The 17,870-nt window shown below is 42.0% G+C and overlaps 1 protein-coding gene across 1 annotated transcript in view; it reads right to left on the reverse strand.

Moving 5' to 3' along the window:
• The window catches only part of svep1 (sushi, von Willebrand factor type A, EGF and pentraxin domain containing 1), a 259,210-nt gene that overhangs the window by 99,223 nt on the left and 142,117 nt on the right, over positions 1-17,870 (reverse strand). Inside the window, exons 16-21 of the mRNA XM_059974816.1 lie at positions 13,387-13,620; positions 9,556-9,717; positions 8,823-8,984; positions 2,584-2,745; positions 2,399-2,484; positions 78-174 (exon numbers count right to left, since the gene is read on the reverse strand). Of these exons, the coding sequence (XP_059830799.1) occupies positions 78-174; positions 2,399-2,484; positions 2,584-2,745; positions 8,823-8,984; positions 9,556-9,717; positions 13,387-13,620 (903 nt within the window). The remainder of the gene's footprint in view (positions 1-77; positions 175-2,398; positions 2,485-2,583; positions 2,746-8,822; positions 8,985-9,555; positions 9,718-13,386; positions 13,621-17,870) is intronic.

Genomic DNA, 17,870 nt, shown 5'->3' on the forward strand with positions numbered 1-17,870 from the left:
ATACAGAACACAGGGCATGAATGAAATGCTGCTGCTGTGGTGTGTGTTTGAATGGAGTGTGCAAATATTACACCCACCTGTAAATCCCGGCTGACACACACAAGCATATCCAGACCCGATACTTTCACAACTTCCATTATGTTGACATGGCTGCAGGAAGCAATCATTGAACTCCTTCGTATAAAAGAGGAAAAAAAATAATTATCCCAGATCACCAGAAATGGGGTTTTCAATATTTTTCATATAACAACACAGTAGATGGCCTTTGGTCCATTTACTGCATGCTGGCTTGTGGGGGAGCAATCCTATCGGTCCAACCTCCCCCTCTCCTAACTTCTTTGCACCTTATTTTCTCTTAAACATGCTCATCTGCTCCCTACAATCCATTTTTCCGTTAACCTACACAGAAGGGCAATTAACAGTAGAAAATTTAGCAACAAACAGGTCAAGGAGAGCCCATGTCGGGGTGAAGCCTCGAAGCTGTGAGACAGCAGCAGTAACTGTTGCAGCACTGTGGCTTGTAGCTTTTAAGGGCCTTATCAATGTTAACCAATGGCTGAATTTGACAATATCACGCTTCTAGTTTCATAAGGAAAACAGTCGTTTCTACATTTTTTATTATAGGTCCTCAAAAATAACAGTTGGATGCATGGCATCATAAATGATATGGTGGCTATGCAATATCTAAAGATTATAGTCTAATATCCACTCCTGGAACCTGAGTCTGAAGTACAAGTTGACACTTCAGATGCAAAGTGAGGGAGCGCTGCATTTGCAGAAGCAGATGCTCTTAAGGAAAGAGATTAAACTGAGGGCCCTTCTGTCTTTCAAGGTCAAAGAGGTCACTGCAATTTCCATATCAGTTTTTTACTCAGAGAGTGGTGGATGCCTGGAATGCGCTGCCTGGTATGGTGGTAGAAGCAAATATACTTGAGGCTTTTAAGAGATGCTTGGATTGGCACACGAATGTGAGAAAGAGGGAGGGATATGGACATTGTGTGGGTAGGAGGGATTAGTGTTTGGGTGCTTTTGATTTGCTTTTTGGCTGGTTTAGCACAACATTGTGGGCCGAATGGCCTGTTCCTGGGCTGTATTGTTCTATGTTCTATTTGTTGCTCAATCAACCCGGTTATCGGGGAATTACTGTGTTACTTTTTGTGAAGGAGCCTTGTGCACAGTTCCTGCCTTGTGTGGTTGTAGTGCTTAGGAACGTGCTAGCGTTTTGGTAGGTGCAATATAAACGTAGAACTTTGAGGCTGTGATGAATGTAACCAACACAAGCATTGTAGAATTAAAATTATATTCTGAAACAAGCTGTAGCACTTTCTGGTAGGAACTTGCCATGCCCTGTATTGAATGGTGAAAGAGAACCAGTAGAGTAAATTATACCATTGTGTGGTGATGCCGTAAGGGTGTATTTATGCAGGAAATTCAAATAACGCTTGGGTGTATTCTTAAGATCAATTTTAGGGATGGAGAGAAAGTATTTTCAGAATTGAGAAGGACATCACGAGTGCTTGCCAGTTCCTTGTAGAACATAGAACATAGAATGGTGCAGGCCCTTTGACCCATGATGTTGTGCCAACCCTTAAACCCTGCCTCCCATATATCCCCCCCACCTTAAATTCCTCCATATACCTGTCTGTTAGTCTCTTAAACTTCACTAGTGTATCTGCCTTCACCACAGACTCAGGCAGTGCATTCCACGCACCAACCACTCTCTGAGTAAAAAACCTTCCTCTAATATCCCCCTTGAACTTTCCCCACCCTTACCTTAAAGCCATGTCCTCTTGTACTGAGCAGTGGTGCCCTGGGGAAGAGGCGCTGGCTGTCCACTCCGTCTATTCCTCTTAATATCTTGTATACCTCTATCATGTCTCCTCTCATCCTCCTTCTCTCCAAAGAGAGCCCTAGCTCCCTTAATCTCTGATCATAATGCATACTCTCTAAACCAGGCAGCATCCTGAAATAATCTCCTCTGTACCCTTTCCAATGCTTCCACATTCTTCCTATAGTGAGGCAACCAGAACTGGACACAGTACTCCAAGTGTGGCCTAATCAGAGTTTTATAGAGCTTTGTAGAAAAGTTGAGTTGATCATGTTCTCCTACTCTTAGCGTAGAACCCTGCCAATCTTTTACCTTCAAGTACTTTTGCTATATATTGCTTAAAGTTATGGAAAGACCTGCATTCATCACACTTTCAGACAGTACATTCCAGAACTTAAAGACTCACCGTGTAAAGACTTCTGTTGTCCATCTCTCAGAAAGAATATTCTCCTTTCCTTTCTCTTTGGGATTGGATGAAGCTAATGCCTCTATCATTTTCAGGCTGCATCATGTGCTACGTACCACATTTATAAAGTGATTCAAGTATAAGTATTCTTCATTAAATTTTACCTGATTTGCTCGTGATCTTGATCTCTTCTCCAGAGGTGTTGGTATCAGTAAGCTGGCAGTTTCTGGTATATGCACCGAATTGAAACCTTGTGAAGCAAAAATTGTTGTTATTTTGTATTTGCTTTCTGGATATCTTAGATGTCTGTTATTGCCATTTAACGAAGTCGTTGTTAGTTTTTCCTTACCAGAACAGTCACTTCGGGAGGTTGCCCCAGTGATCGTGGTTGTTCCGTAGAATGGACAGGCCAGACAGAACGACTTCCCTGAGCTGGGTTGATAGTAATCCCTGGGACAAGGGTAGCATGGCATTATGCCAGAGCGGGAAATGTGACCTGCAGCACACGGCACTATACACATGGGAAAAGGCAAGGTTTTAAAACTTAATTCAATCACAGTATTACACAAAAACCAGAGCTTTTGTTTCCTTTTCTTGTACTTTTACTATTCTTCAGATGTTACAGGTTAAACAACACTCTCATCACTGGGTTGGGTCGTCCTGAATTCCACTCCACTTGACATGTTGGTGCAGTAATGAGGGAGTGCCTCATTATCTGTACTGTAGTGATGTTAAAGAGGCATTCAGGCAGACACATCAGCAGGCAGGGAGTAGAGGGATATAAACATTATGCAGACAGATGAGGCCAGCATCACAGCTGGCACAGACATGATGGGCAGAAGGGCTTGCCCCTTTACTATACTGTTCCGTGTCCTATGCGTTGTCAGTGCCATCTTTCAGATGAGGTTTTGAATCATTTGGTGTCTCATGTAAGTGTAATACGTTCTTCCCATAAACTGCTCTGAAGCAGGAGAGATCTTCCTGAAGTCTGGTCCAGTATTAATATCACAATCAGCAAGATTTTATTTGCACGTTATCATATTTTCCTTTCTGGGAGTCTGTTGTGCAACATTTGTAACAGTATTTTCTCCATTACAATGGTGACTATGCTTCAAAAACTTGTCAGCAACTGCATAGAGCTTGGGGAGTCCAAATGTTGTGATAACTGCTACAGACATGCAATTCTTTATCTTGTGAAGGCCTATCATGTATCAGTTTGCATTCTCAGAAACTAAACTGTAGGCTGCGTTTTAGGCCCAGAGCTCATTCTGTTTTCCAAGCATCAAGTAATATTACTATATTACCAGGAAAATAAGAACATAATGTAACATTTAATTCTAGAATCTCAAGGCAAATATAGTGAGATGTATGTATTCAGCGCTTTGACATAACTGCATATCTCAAGCAGAAAAATCAAACAAAATTTGACATCTTAAAAGAGGTAGTTTTTAGGAAGGAGAGAATGGCCAACCAGTGAATGGGGGCGTGAGAAGAAGAGAAGTCTATGGTTGAACATTAACAGAACAGAACTTCGTGGTAGTTTTTGGAGTCCGAACTGCGGCCAATCACTGAATGGGATTCATTAGCAGGGGCAAATAAAAGTAAGGCTGGGAGGTGGAGCGGTCATTGTTGGAGAGGACCCGTATTAGAGTGGGGAGATTTTGGCTCATCAGGCATAGGCAAGGTCAGGCTTGGGTGAGGTAAGTATCAGCTAAGTTTCTTCTTCTTCTGTAAGAGCAGTGAGAAAAACTCCAGGAGTGGTGTTGCGTTCTTTGTATAAGATGTGGTAATTCTGGGAGACTTGCAGCCTCCCAGGTAACAACATCTGCACCTGGTGCACTGAGCTACAGCTCCTCAGAGAACATGTTAAGGAACTGGAGCTGCAGCTCGATGACATCCTGCTCATACAGGAGACTGAGGAAATGATAGATAGGAGCTGCAGGTTGCAGGAGGCAGGTAACAGGGTGATTGTCAGGAGAAGGAAGGGAAATGAGCAGCCGGTGCAGAGTACCCCTGTGGCTGTTCTCCTCAGTAATAAGCATACAGTTATGGATGTATTTGAGGAGGACGATCACTGGGGGTGAGGGGGAACTGAAGCAACCAGGTCTCTGGCACTGAGTCTGGAGATATAGCTCAGAAGAAACAGAAGTAAAGAGGACTGCATTTGTATTAGGCGATTCCATAGTTAGAGGAATAGAGGTGAGGTTCTGCGGACCTGATAGGATCATCCAGATGGTATGTTGTCTCCCAGGTGTCAGGGTCAGCAATATCTCGGACCAGATTTGTGGCAGTCTAAGGGTGGGGGGGGGGAGGTGAGCAGCCAGAAGGCTTGGCACTAATGACATAGGTAGGAAAGGTGAGGAGATCCTGAAGGGAGATTTTTGGGAGCTAAGTTGAAAGCTGAAAAGCAGGACTGCCAGGGTAGTTATTTTTGGATTGCTGCTTATACCATGTGCCAGTGAGGGTAAGAATCGGGTGATTTGGCAGATGAATGCATGGCTGAGGAACAGGTGCAGGGGGCAGGGGTTCAGATTTATGGATCATCATGATTGGTTCTGGGGAAGGTATGACTTGTTCAAAAAGGATGGGTTACACCTGAACCGCAGGGGGTTTAATATCCTTGTAGGCCTGTTTGCTAGAGCTGTTTGTGAGGGTTTAAACTAATTTGGCGGGGGAGGAGGGTGAGAACTGGAGAGGTGGGGCTGAGGATGGTGTACTTGGTTTACAAATGGGGGGCAGTGTGTAGTGAGACTGATAGCTAGGAGAGGCTGATGATGGAGTAAATTTGCAGTCAACTGGATGAGTTGCAATGTAAATGTAGACAAGATCGAAAAGAGTGAAAACAAGACTGAAGGTGATATATTTGAATGTGTGCAGTTTACAGAATAAGGTAGATGAACTTGCAGCACTGTTAGAGATTGGCAGGTATGACGCTGTGGGCATCCCTGAGTCATGGCTGAAAGATTATATCTGGGAACGCAACATCCAAGGATGCACATTGCATCAGAAGGACAGGCAGATAGGCAAAGGGAGTGGGGTGACTCTGTCAATAAAAAATGAAATCATATCCTTAGAAAGTGGTGACATAGTATTGGAAGGGGTAGAGCTAAGAAACTGCACGGATAAAAAAGACCAGGATGGGAGTTAATTACAGACTTCTGAATAGTAGCAAAGATATGGGTTACAAATTATAAAAGGAGACAGAAAAGGCATGTCAAAAGAGCAATTCATCATGCAGTTAAACTGGGAAAATCAGGTTGGTGCTGGATCCCAAGAGGGGGATCTTGTAGAATGCCTGCAATATGGCTTTTTGGAGCAGCTCATGATTAAGCCCACTAGGGTATCAGCTGTTCTGGATTGGTTGGTGTGCAATGAACCAGAACTGATTAAAGAGCTTAAGGAAAAGCAATCCTTAGAAGACAGAGATCATAATACAATAGAATTCACCCTGCAATTTGAGAAGGAGAAGCTAAAGTCAGATGTGTCAGTATTACTGTGGAGTAAAGGGAATTACAGAGGCATGAGAGAGGAACAGGCCAAAGTTGATTGGGAGGGGACTCTAGTAGGGACGACAGCAGAGCAGCAATGGCTAGAATTTCTGGGAGCAATTCGAAAGGCGCAGGATGGATACATGACAAAGAAGAAGTATGATGCAACGATGGCTGACAAGAGAAGTCAAAGCCAACATATGAGCTGAGAGGGCAAATAACAGAACCAAAATTAGTGGCCGGCTGTTAGTGGGTCTGTGTTGGGACTGCTTCTTTTTACATGATATGTCAATGATTTTGATGATGGAATTGATAGCTTTGTGGCCAGGTTTGCAGATGATACGAAGATAGGAGGGTAGTATTGAGGAAGCAGGGAGTCTGTAGAAGGACATGGACAGATTAAGAGAATGGGCAAAGAAGTGACAAACAGAATCCAGCGTTCAGAAGTGTATGATCATGCACTTCAATAGAAGAAATAAAAATGTAGACTATTTATTGAATGGAGAGAAAATTCTGAAATCTTAGGTGTAAAGGGACTTGTGAGTCCTCATGCAAGATTTCCTATAGGTTAATCTATAGTTTGAGTCAGTGGAGAGGAGGTAAGTGCATTCATTTTGAGAGGACTAGAATGTAAAGGCAAGGATGTAATGATGAGGCTTTATAAGGCATGGGTAAGGCCTCACTTGGAATACAGTGAGCAGCTTTGGGCCCCTTGTCTAAGATTGAATGTGCTGATATTAGAGAGGGTTCAGAGGAGGTTCATGGGAATGAATCTGGGAATAGGAGTGTTACCATATGAGGTCTGACTGAAGGCTCTGGGCCTGTACTCACTGGAATTCAGAAGAATGAGGAGGGATCTCAATGAAATCTATCGAATGTTGAAAGGCCTTGATGGAGTTGAAATGGAGAAGTTGTTTCCTATTGTGGGGGATCAGAGGGCACAGCCTCAGAATAGAGGGACAACCATTTTGAACGGAGATGAAGAGGATATTCTTCAGCCAAAGAGTAGAGAATTTGTGGAATTTATTGGCACAGAGGGCTTTGGAGGTCAAGTTATTGGATATATTTTAAGGTTGAGGTTGATTAGTCAGGGCATGAATGGGTATGGGGAGAAGGCAGGAGATTACGGCTGAGAGGGAAATGCATGAAACAAGGGGGCTTACTCGATGGGCCAAATGGCCTAATTCTACTCCTATATCGTGGTCTTATGGAAAGGTAAGGATGTAATTTAAGAACTTGGGGCCTTGGCATAAATAATTATTACTTCACAGTTCTAACAGTGTAACAAAACCATAGCACATGGCAGACCCAGTTCTGAAACTATAATTATACAGATAGACAATACACCTAGTTATCAAATTTTCATCTTATTTGAGATTCATGTTCAGATTTTGTCTGGATAGTGACCTTGATGATGGGATCCCTGGGCCATTGAAGATGGAAAGCTCCTCATATTGTGTAACTGTTATTTATTGTGCATCAACAAGACAATAGGAAATATGCAAGTCACAAATTGCACTTAAAATTACATGCCATTGAAACAAAGTGGCTGCTTGGTTAACTGACGATTTTGTTGTTCTATACCCTTCCTGCAAGCTGAATTTAGACATCTTTAAATTAGAACATAAAACATAGAGCAGAACAGCCCAGGAATAGACCCTTCAGCTCACAATAGTGCACCGAAGTAGCTAAACAAATAAAAAAAAACAAAAATGAATCCCTCCTACCTACATAATGTCCAGATCCTTTCAGCTTCCTCTTAACCATGTGTGTATCTAAATGTCTCTTAAAAGCCTCTAATGTATTTGCCTCTACCAGCATACCAGGCAGCTCACTCCAAGCATCCACCACTCTGAGTAAAAAACATACTCCTCACTTTCCCTTGACCTACCCCCTCTCAATTACAATACACGTCCTCTGGTACTAGGCATTTTTAGCCTGGGAAAAAGATACTCCCTTTTAACTCTATCCCTGCCTCTCATAATCTTATAAACCTCTATCAGATCTCCCCTCAGCCTCTGCCGCTCTAGATAAAACAACCCGGGTTTGCCCAGCCTCTCACAGTACACATGAGGCACATGCCTTCCAAACCAGGCAGAATCTGGTAAACCTCTGCTTCACCCTTTCCAAAGCCTCAATGTCCTTTCTATAGAGGGGTGACCAAAAATGTGTGGCCTCACCAGAGTTCTATAAAGTTGCAACGTAACCTCTTGACTTTTGAACTCCACTAATAAAAGCGTAACATTCTCATAACAAACAAGAGAAAACATGCAGATGCAGGAAGTCCAAGTAACATGCACAAAATGCTGGAGGAACTCAGCAGGCCGGGCAGCATCTATGGAAAAGAGTACAGTCGATATTTTGGGCCGATACCCTGCAACAGGACTTGAGTTCCTACAGCATTTTGCGTGTGTTGCTTACAGTTTCATAACATTTGGCATTTGCCTTTTTACAGGTGTGGTGATTGTTTTAGCAATCAAATAAAAAAGTACAGATGCTGGAAAGCTGAAATAAAAAACAGAAAATGCTGGAAAAACTCAGCAGGTCAGGCAATATTAGTGAAAAGAGAAACCAGTCAATATTTCAGGCTAAATGCCCTTCATTGGAACATAAAAGAGAGACAGCAAGTTAGTCTAAATTGTAGTGAAGTTGGGAGAGCATTATGGGTGGAGCAAAGGGAATGTCTATATTAAATTAAGTTAGGCTTTATAACTCTTACATTAATGTTGCACTTCCATGAGCTTAGAGGCAATGAAGTACTATTGAACCATAGTCGCTGCTTTAATGCTGAAAGCATGGTGGGCGACTTGTTCACAGGAAGTTCTCACATTAACATCATGAAGGATGAAGCAATATGTTTCTGTGATGCTGATTAAGATTCAACCATTGCCCTTGGTCTTGAAGATGGCTCTGTGTGTTTCTTTGAAATAATACTATGGGATCCCTTACATTCACTTGAAAAGTCAGTCTGCTCAACTGAAAGATGGCAACTCTGACAGTGTGGTACTGTGATGAGAAGTCAGCCTAATTCAACATGGTTCAACATGAAAGAATGCTATCTACCAAGCAGGGATGATGCTATAAGATTTATCCAGACTACCTCCACATTCAGTAACTTCAATGGCTCCTCTTTTCACAGTGGTTAATTTATCTGGACACTGAAGACACCCCCTTGCATTATAATCCGGCTGATAGGTTCCCAGTGGGCAGGATTCACAGGTCTCCAGACCATTCGGAGAGTACGTTCCAGGTTTGCACTGACCTGATTAAGCAAGGTGAACAAAAGTGGTTAGCAGAATGTAAAACATAAGAGTCTTATTTCCAAATACTTCAGCAAATGTTCGTTTTCACTCCTTGAATATAGGAGTAAATTAGCTACTCAATTATTAATTACTTGGAGGGAGTTTAAGGCAAGTCAAATCTGTTTTACAATGAGATCAGAAATCCATTTCTGATGACAGCTTTCTAAATTGTGAGCTCAATGCATCATAACATTTTTAAACCTGATTTATATTAGTAGGTTTTGGTGCAATTCATGGTGACAACTTCCAGGTTTAGAAATCAAACACTCCCACAGTTCAGGCATCAACAATGTCCTCAAGCCCTCAGGCATTAGTGACAACACATTCCAAAACTGAGGAATGTGGTTTCCTTTACTTCTGTGCCTATATTAAGAGTTATGGCACTTCCAATATTATAAAAATGCAGTGTGGTGTCTTGCCTGAATTATCAATATGTACAAATCTACTGTGCCACCCAGCAATGCAGGCAAAACTCTCAGTTTCATTTATTAAAGTTTACTTAGGCCAGTGTCTGTAAACTCTGTGCCTTACCCTTGCATTCATCTGTGCTCCTGCTGTGCATGTACTCCGTCGAGGTTCCAGAGGGACACATCTTGCACTCCAGTTGTCCTTCCAGATCCTGATAGGACCCAATCCAGCAGCTCTCACAATCACTGTGTTCCAGTGAGAAAAATGTCCCCACAGGGCAATTCACTGCAAGATTTCGCATGGGACAAAGAGAGACCATAAGGTAATGTACAAACGGCAGGAAGTCCATTTATTTGAATGCTATATAAGAAACATTTTTATCCTGGAATGAATCTGGCGCAGTGCTGCATTTCACCCTTTTTTCCATGCCAAGTTGAGTGTTGAAGTATTCTGAGTGCAGTATGAAACCTGTGTAGCATCATATTCACAACCAGAGGGTTTGGTTGGAATCGTAAACCCCTATGTTAAAAACAAGCCCACAATGCATCTTCATATAAAGATTCAACAATTCATTTAATATGAACCTTATGAGAATGTAGACAGTATACAACCTGAAATTTATTCTCTTCACAGACATCCATGAAACAAGAAATCCCACAGAATGAATGATAGAAACATTGAAGGCCCGAAGCCCACCCCCTACCCCCCCTGCCTTTGCACAAGCAGCAGCAAAATTAGACCAATTTTTATTTTGAAATATTATTGTCTCTTTTTCCAAATTAGTGTATTTTGGTGAACAGTGACTAGGTTGGAACTTGCACGTAAATGAGTCTCAATCTCGTTGGCTAAGCCTTGGAATGCTTTCCGGTCATGGTCTGTCATGGGGCAGGGTCTCGCTGGGATGACATAGCATTTACCTGGTGCCACACCAGAGCCCAGTTTGGGAGAATTGGTAAGAATAAGTTACATTTTGTTTTCATTAAATGGATTACTTAAACATTTTTAGTTTTTTTTAAAAAAGCAAATGGTTTTGAAAATTTTTACATTGTTACTTTCACAAACGCTTATGAACGTCTTGCGTATTCAGTTGCACTAAAAATCCTTGCTGGCTTTGACAGAAGGAAATGCTGGAGGCATGTTTTACTGCCAGTCAATGGTTTCCTGATGAGGTTGTGGGGGGATCGGTTATGGATTCTGACATCACTTGAGGCCAAGTAACTGATCAGGGCCACACACTTCAGAGCCAGGACAGATAAATTTGGCAAGTCTGACCTAATTGGTCTTGCTCATTTAAGTACAAGACTGCAAATACTGAGCATGGATAATGAACCCCACTCAGATAAATCTAGGCCTTCCTTTACTCCAGTCACTGGACATTTGAGAACCTTCAGCTGAAGCTGTTAATTAATGAACTACTCTGATAGATCTCCTCTGGTCCAGGAGCATGACAGAGTGTTGGTGCTAATTTCCTTTCCTATTATTCTTAGGTATAAATGTTGGATAGCAGAAGCAGTTCAAAGTACCAAATTATCAGAAAGTAATAGCACAAAAGCATGTCTGGATCTCTTATTAGCTCTTTAATGCAGGGGTATATTTAGACCATTTCTCTGATGTTGTCTTTAATCTCCATGAGCATACGTACATTAAAAGCTCTGGCTCTTCTCATGCTAAGAAGAGAGGGGAGGGTTAGTTATATTGATGCCCATCGTCTCTGATCTCTAAAAGCAAAAATACAATTGCAAATCTGGAAATCTGATTTGGAAACCAAAACAAAATGCTGGGAATAATCAATAAATCAGGTCCTATCTGTGAAAAGGAAACGGTTAACATTTAAAATCGGTGACTTCCCTGACATTGTCAGAACTGCTTTTATTTTTCCAATGATTTCTAGATCTTGTAGATCAGGATTTCCCAACCTGGGTCCATGGACCCCTTGCTAAATAGTATTGGTCCATGACATAAAAAATTTGGGAACCCATCATAGATGGTTAATTAAGAAGTTTGCTCATACTGTGGGATTCTATTAATGACGATGCAGCCAATGGAAAATGGATAAATTCTTGTAGCAAACGGTTTGAGAAGAAGCTCATCGTTTTGAGCAGTATGATTTCTCAGTTTATCTTTATGTGTGTCCTGTATGTAGGAATCTGCATTTATATAGAACCTCTGACATACCGATGTTTGACACAGGAGGATCATTAAATAAAATCTAATACCAATCTACAGAATCAGAATTATTATCACCGGCATGTGTCGTGAAATTTGTTAACTTAGCAGCAGCAGTACAATGCAATACATGATAATATAAAAAGACAAAATAATTAAGTAAATCAATTATAGTAAATATATATATGTTAAATAGTTAGATTAAAAATAGTGCAAAACAGAAATGATATAAAGAAGTAATGTAGTGTTTATGGGTTTAATGTCCATTTAGGAATCGAATGGCAGTGGGGAAGAAGCTGTCTCGGAATCGCTGAGTGGGTGTTGTCAGGCCTCTGCCTGATGAGAAAAGGGCATACCCTGGGTGACAGGGATCCCTAATAATGGACGCCGCCTTTCTGAGGCATTCCACCTTGAAGATGTCTTGGATAGTATGGACATCAGTACCAAAAGATGGAGCTGACTATTTTTACAACTTTCTATCGATTTGGGTATTATGAGGATATCAAAAGCATAGAAAAAGCTAGGATTTAAAGAGGGTCAAGAGAAGGGCAAGACAGAAGAGTTTTGGTCAGAGATTTACAAGTTCAGATAGCTAAAAGTGCTATTGTCAGTGGTGGACTGATGAGAATCCAATTTGTTACAGAGAGTGCCTCTGTCTAGATTTTGATATCAGGTTACGAGAAAGAGTATTACATGGTTACATGGGGAGATTGAGCTGACCGTCAAATGGGATTGATCTGAGGCTTAAACTATAAATACTGTAGAAAATACTACACTCACTCTGATGGAAGCACTGAAGATTTATTTCACCTTTAGTGAAGAGAATATACACTCCCAACAGATGGCTTCAATCTTGCAGAATAGATTAAAACCATGAGGACTATTTGGGCTTGGCACAAGCATCATTTTACCAAAGTTGTCGCTACCCAATGAGCATGTTAATGAAAATAATTTAGAATCACAATGCAGGAATAACTCCAGGACATATGTTAGACATATGGGCCTACACATTGACAGTACAGCCCAAGTCTGAAGTTCTGGCTCATGCCATCCATAAGTTTAACACAACACTTCCACAATTCACTGTAATTGAGGTGCTGACCTCAATTACACCTTCACCTTCACCACAACAGTACAACTGGCATCAGGAAGATATGATGCAAGGAGAAAGTCACTTAAAAGCTAGAAGGAGTTGGGTGTCTTGTCAGGATTATGAATGGCAAAGTAAGTAGAAAGGAATAAGAGGGAAGAGGGAAACATGTAAGATGAAATATTTGAAATCACACTGATAATACAAGATACAAGAACAGAATTAGGCCATCACATTTGCTCTGCCATTCCCTCTTCCTCTCAATCCCATTTTCCTGCCTTCTCCCTTTTTCTGCCTTTTTCAAGCCCTGACTAATCAAGAACCTATCAACCTCTGCTATAAATATACCCAGTAACTTGGCTTCCATAGCCATCTGTGGCAAAGAATTCTACAGATTCACTACTACCTGGCTAAAGAAATTCCTCCTTATCCTCTCCACATCCACTCTGTCTAGGCCTTTCAATATTTGACTGGTTTCAACGTAATCCCTCCTCGTCTTCTAAACTGCAGAGAGTACAGACCCAGAGTCATCATACACTCCTTATACGTGAAATCTTTCATTCTCAGAATCTTTCTTGTGAACCTTCTCTGGACTCTTTGCAATGTGCAATGAGTGCACAAAGACTTAATGAGAATTTACACCTTTTAATTTAAAACATTCCGAATTCACTGCAAATTAAAATTCCTAAAATTCTTACCGCACATGCGTTGCTTTAAGACAGATCCTGGTCTGCAGAATAAAGCTGCTTTGTTGCTCTCCAGGGTCTTGCTGTTTGACCGAGCCATCTCAGACCCAAAGGAAAACTGATACAGAGGTTCGCTGTCCAACGCTCTTTTCAGCCGGCTTGTCACGCGTTCCAATGTGTTAAGAAGTCGCTTTTGATTATCAGATTCTACTGTGTCATTTTGATCTTTCAGCAGTGCGACAGAGGCTGGAAATTTGGTAGAAAAAAATCAAAGCATGACTCCTGCCCTCTTCTCTTCCAACCAACATCTTCCCATAAATACTCAGCTTCCTTCGAACAATGTTACTTCTTCATAGAAGTGAGGTCTTCCTCCTGTTTGTATGTTTCTATGGCACTAACTAGTGCTGGTAGCACAAGAGAAAGTAAGTAACTCCATGGTTGTGTTAGCTGTGACTTGGTGAATAAAGCACTCGCTGCTGAGTCAGGAGTCTAATGGTTTATGTCCCAGGTCAGGGACCTGACAACAAAAATCTATTATGTAATCTATTATCAATGAGTGAGTGATGTGCTGTCAGAAATGCTTGTTGTTTGGTTGAGATGTAAAAGAGATATTTACTTCTCTCTCTTAGAACACTACAATATGGAAACAGGGCCTTTGGCCCACCTAGTCTCTGCTGAACCATTAATCTGTCTCGTCCTATTGACTGGCTCCCTGACCATAGCTCTTCATACCCTCTTATCCATGTACCTATCTAAATTTCTCTGAAATGTTCAAATCCACCTTGCATTCACCGCTTGTGCCAGACGCTCGTACCTTACTCTCACCACCCTCTGTGTGAAGAAGTTCCCCCTCATGTGCCCCTTAAACAATTCATCATTCACCCTTAACTCATGACCTTTAGTTGTTGTCTTACTCAACCTCAGTCAAAAAGGCCAGCTTGCATTTACCCTGTCCAAAAAATCTCCCCCTCAGTCTTCCACTTCCTAGGGAATGAAGTCTTAACCTCCTCAGCCTTTCCCTATAACTCAGGTCTTCAAGTCCCGGCAACATCCTTGTAAGTTTTCTCTGCACTCTTTCAACCTTATTTACATCTTTCCTGTAGGTAGGTCACTAAAGCGGCACACAATACTCAACCAACGTCTTGTACAATCTCTACATAACATCCCTACTCCTGTACTCAGTGAATTGATTTATGAAGGCTAATGTGCCAAAAACTTCCTTTGTGATCCTATCTAGCCTGTGACTCCAATTTCAAGGAACTATAGATCTATATTGCCAGATCCCTCTGCTCTACCACGCTCTGCAGTGCCCTACCACTCACCTACTCTGGTTGGTTCACCCAAAGTATAACACCTCACACTTGTCTGCATTAAATTCCTTCTGCCATTTTTCAACTGGTCCAGATCCCACTTCAAGCTTTGATAGTCTTCCATGGTATCTACTACATCCCCAATCTTGGTATCATCCACAAATTTGCTGATCCAGTTTACCATCCAGATCATTGACACAGATGACAAACAATAATGGATGCAGTGGCACGCCACTAGTCACAGGCTTCCAGACAGAGAAGCAACCAACTACAACCACCCTTTGGCTTCTTCTGCAAAGCCAATGTCTAATCCAATTTACTATCTCATCTTGAATGCCATGCGACTAAACTTTCTTGACCAATCTCCCTATCGGAACCTGTCAAAGGCATTTCTATAGTCCATGTAGAGAACACCCACTGCCTTGTCTTCATCAACTTTCCTGATAATTTCCTCAATAAGATTGGTTGGACATGATTTACCTGACACAAAACCATGCTGACTACCCCCAATCAGGCAATGTCTATCCAAATACTTATATATCCAGTCCCTCAGAATACCTTCCAATAGCTTTCCCACTACTGATGTCAGGCTCACTGGCCTATAATTTCCTGGCTTATTCATAGAATCTTTTGCAAACAACAGAACATTAGTTATCCTCCAATTCTCGGGCACCTCACAATGTCTGCACTTGCCTCCCACAGAGTCCGAGGGAAAATTTTGTGAGGCCCTGGGGGTTTATCCACTCTAATTTGCCTCAAGACGGCAAACACCTCCTTCTCTATAATCTGTATAGGGCCCATGATCTCGCTGCAGCTTTGCCTCACTTCCATAGACTGTATCCATCTTCCAAGTAAATACAGATGCAAAAAATCTACTTAAACTCGCCCCTGTCTCTTTCCACTCCTTGCATAGATTACCACTCTGATCTTCAGAAGGACCAATTTTGTCCCTTGCTGTCATTTTGCCCTTAAAATATCTGTAAATGATAGCTGTAAAATTCTCCTTCACCTTGTCTGCGAGAGCAACCCCATGTTTTCTTCTAGCCCTTCTGATTTCCATCTTAAGTGTTCTGTTGTATTTCTTATGCTCCTCAAGTACCTCATTTGTTCTTGTCTGTCTATGTTTGCTATTTAGCTCCTCCTTTTTCTTAACTAGGGTTAAGACTTAACTCTTGAAAACTAAGGTCTCATACACCTGTTATCCTTACCTTTTATTCTGACAGGAACATGGGTGATCTCAGCGATTGGCAATGCTTTTCCAAAATTTTCTGACTGGTGTCAACGGTCACGTAACCAGGACTTGTGATACGCACCAGCTGCTCATACAACCATCCACCAGCTGCGCCCAAGGCTTCACGTAACCCTGATCAAGAGGCTAAGCAGGTGCTTGCCCAAGCGTGATCTGCAGGCTAACATTGGGGAGGAGCTTCTTACACCTCCTTTGGTAGAGACACACCTCCACATCTCCGCCCTCCATATAAATTGAATAATCTCCTTATTTCTGGCCTCAATAGCACATGGCACAGTAGCAATCCTGAGATCACAACTCTGGAGGTCCTGCCCTTTAACATAGCACCCAACTCCCTGAATTCACTTTGCAGGACCTTGTCACCTTGTCATTGGTACTGATGTAGACCATGACCTCGGGCTGCTCACCGGCCCACTTAAGAATGCTGTGGACTCAATCTAAGAATTCCATGATGTTGGCACCAGAGGCAACAAACCATCCTGGAATCTCATTCTCATCCACAGAATCTCCCCTCCATTCCCCTAACCAACAAATCCCCTCCCACTGCAGTTTTCCTCTATTCCTCCACCCCCCCCCCCCCACTTTCCTTTCTGAGCCATGGAACCAAACAGTGTCAGAGACCAGCTTGCAGCTTTTCTCTGGTAGGTCAACACCCACCCCCCAACCATATCCAAATCTGTATACAGAAGAGTCACAGGGGTACTCTGCATTGGCTGCCTATTCCCTTTCCCTCTCCTGACAGCCATCCAGGTTCCTGCCTCCTGCAACTTCGGGGTCAATAGCTCCTGTCTATCACCTCTCATTCTCCATGTGAGCCGAGGGTCATCGAGTTGCAGCTCCTGCTCCTTAACACAGTCTCTAAGGATCTGCAGCTCAGTGCACTTCATGCAGATGTAGTTATCAGGGAGACTGGAGGTCTTCCAATGTTCCCTTTCTCACTACTAACTCTGAACCCATTCTATGAGTGCACTATCAGAAAAAAAACATACTGGAAACTTACTTAGACCCCGTTTCTGTTCTTACCCAAGCCAGACTCCAACACTGCCCTCTCCAACAACAGCCACTCCATTTACACCTCCTTTTGCTTTATTGGCACAAACAGTGACTCACTCCCAACAAAGTTTACAGTCGTGGTCCAAATATCTTTTAAACATTTTAATTACACCTCTTCTGGCAGTTCGCTCCACAAATTACCTGTTTGCTTTGTACATCACAAAAGTACATTTCACAAATGTTTCAGTGCTGTAAAAATGCATTGGGACATTTTGAAAAGCACATTCGCGGTGACATCATAATGCCAGTGTTTATCAGCGTGATGCTTACAAGTGTATGCTGATAATTTCTCTCATTCCTTTTGATGTGGAAGAGCACATTTGTCCCAAGGAGTTATGTTGTCTCTCACTATTCTAATTCTCACACTTATTTCCCTAAAGGCTACTTTCGTTGCATGCCCATCAATTTCAACCTGAAAGCCAGAGTCGAGGAAAGTTTCTACCCTGCTCTTATAGGTCCATTGAATGGCTGCCTGATATGATAAGGTAGACTCTTTACATTACAATCCATCTCGTTATGATCTTGCACCTTAATGTTTACCTGCACTACATTTTCTCTCTAGTTGTTACACTGTATCCTGCATTATGTTATTGTTTTTCCTTGTTCTACCTCAGTGCACTGTTTAGTGATTCGATCTGTACAAATGGTATCCAAGACAAGCTTTTCACTGTATCTTGGTACATATGATTGTAAGAAAACCAATTTCAATTCTGAATATTTGACTACTCACCTACACAAGGTATAATGTACAGTAGCCAAATAACCCACCAACCAACACATCTGTGGAATGGGATAGGAAATGCAAATGGTTTGCAGGAAGAGCATGCAAACTCTAGAGAGAAAGCACTAGGATTAAACCTGGACTGCAGGAGCTGTGAGGGAGC

The sequence above is a fragment of the Hypanus sabinus genome, chromosome 7 (genome assembly GCF_030144855.1).
Source record: "Hypanus sabinus isolate sHypSab1 chromosome 7, sHypSab1.hap1, whole genome shotgun sequence".
Lineage (NCBI taxonomy): Eukaryota > Metazoa > Chordata > Chondrichthyes > Myliobatiformes > Dasyatidae > Hypanus > Hypanus sabinus.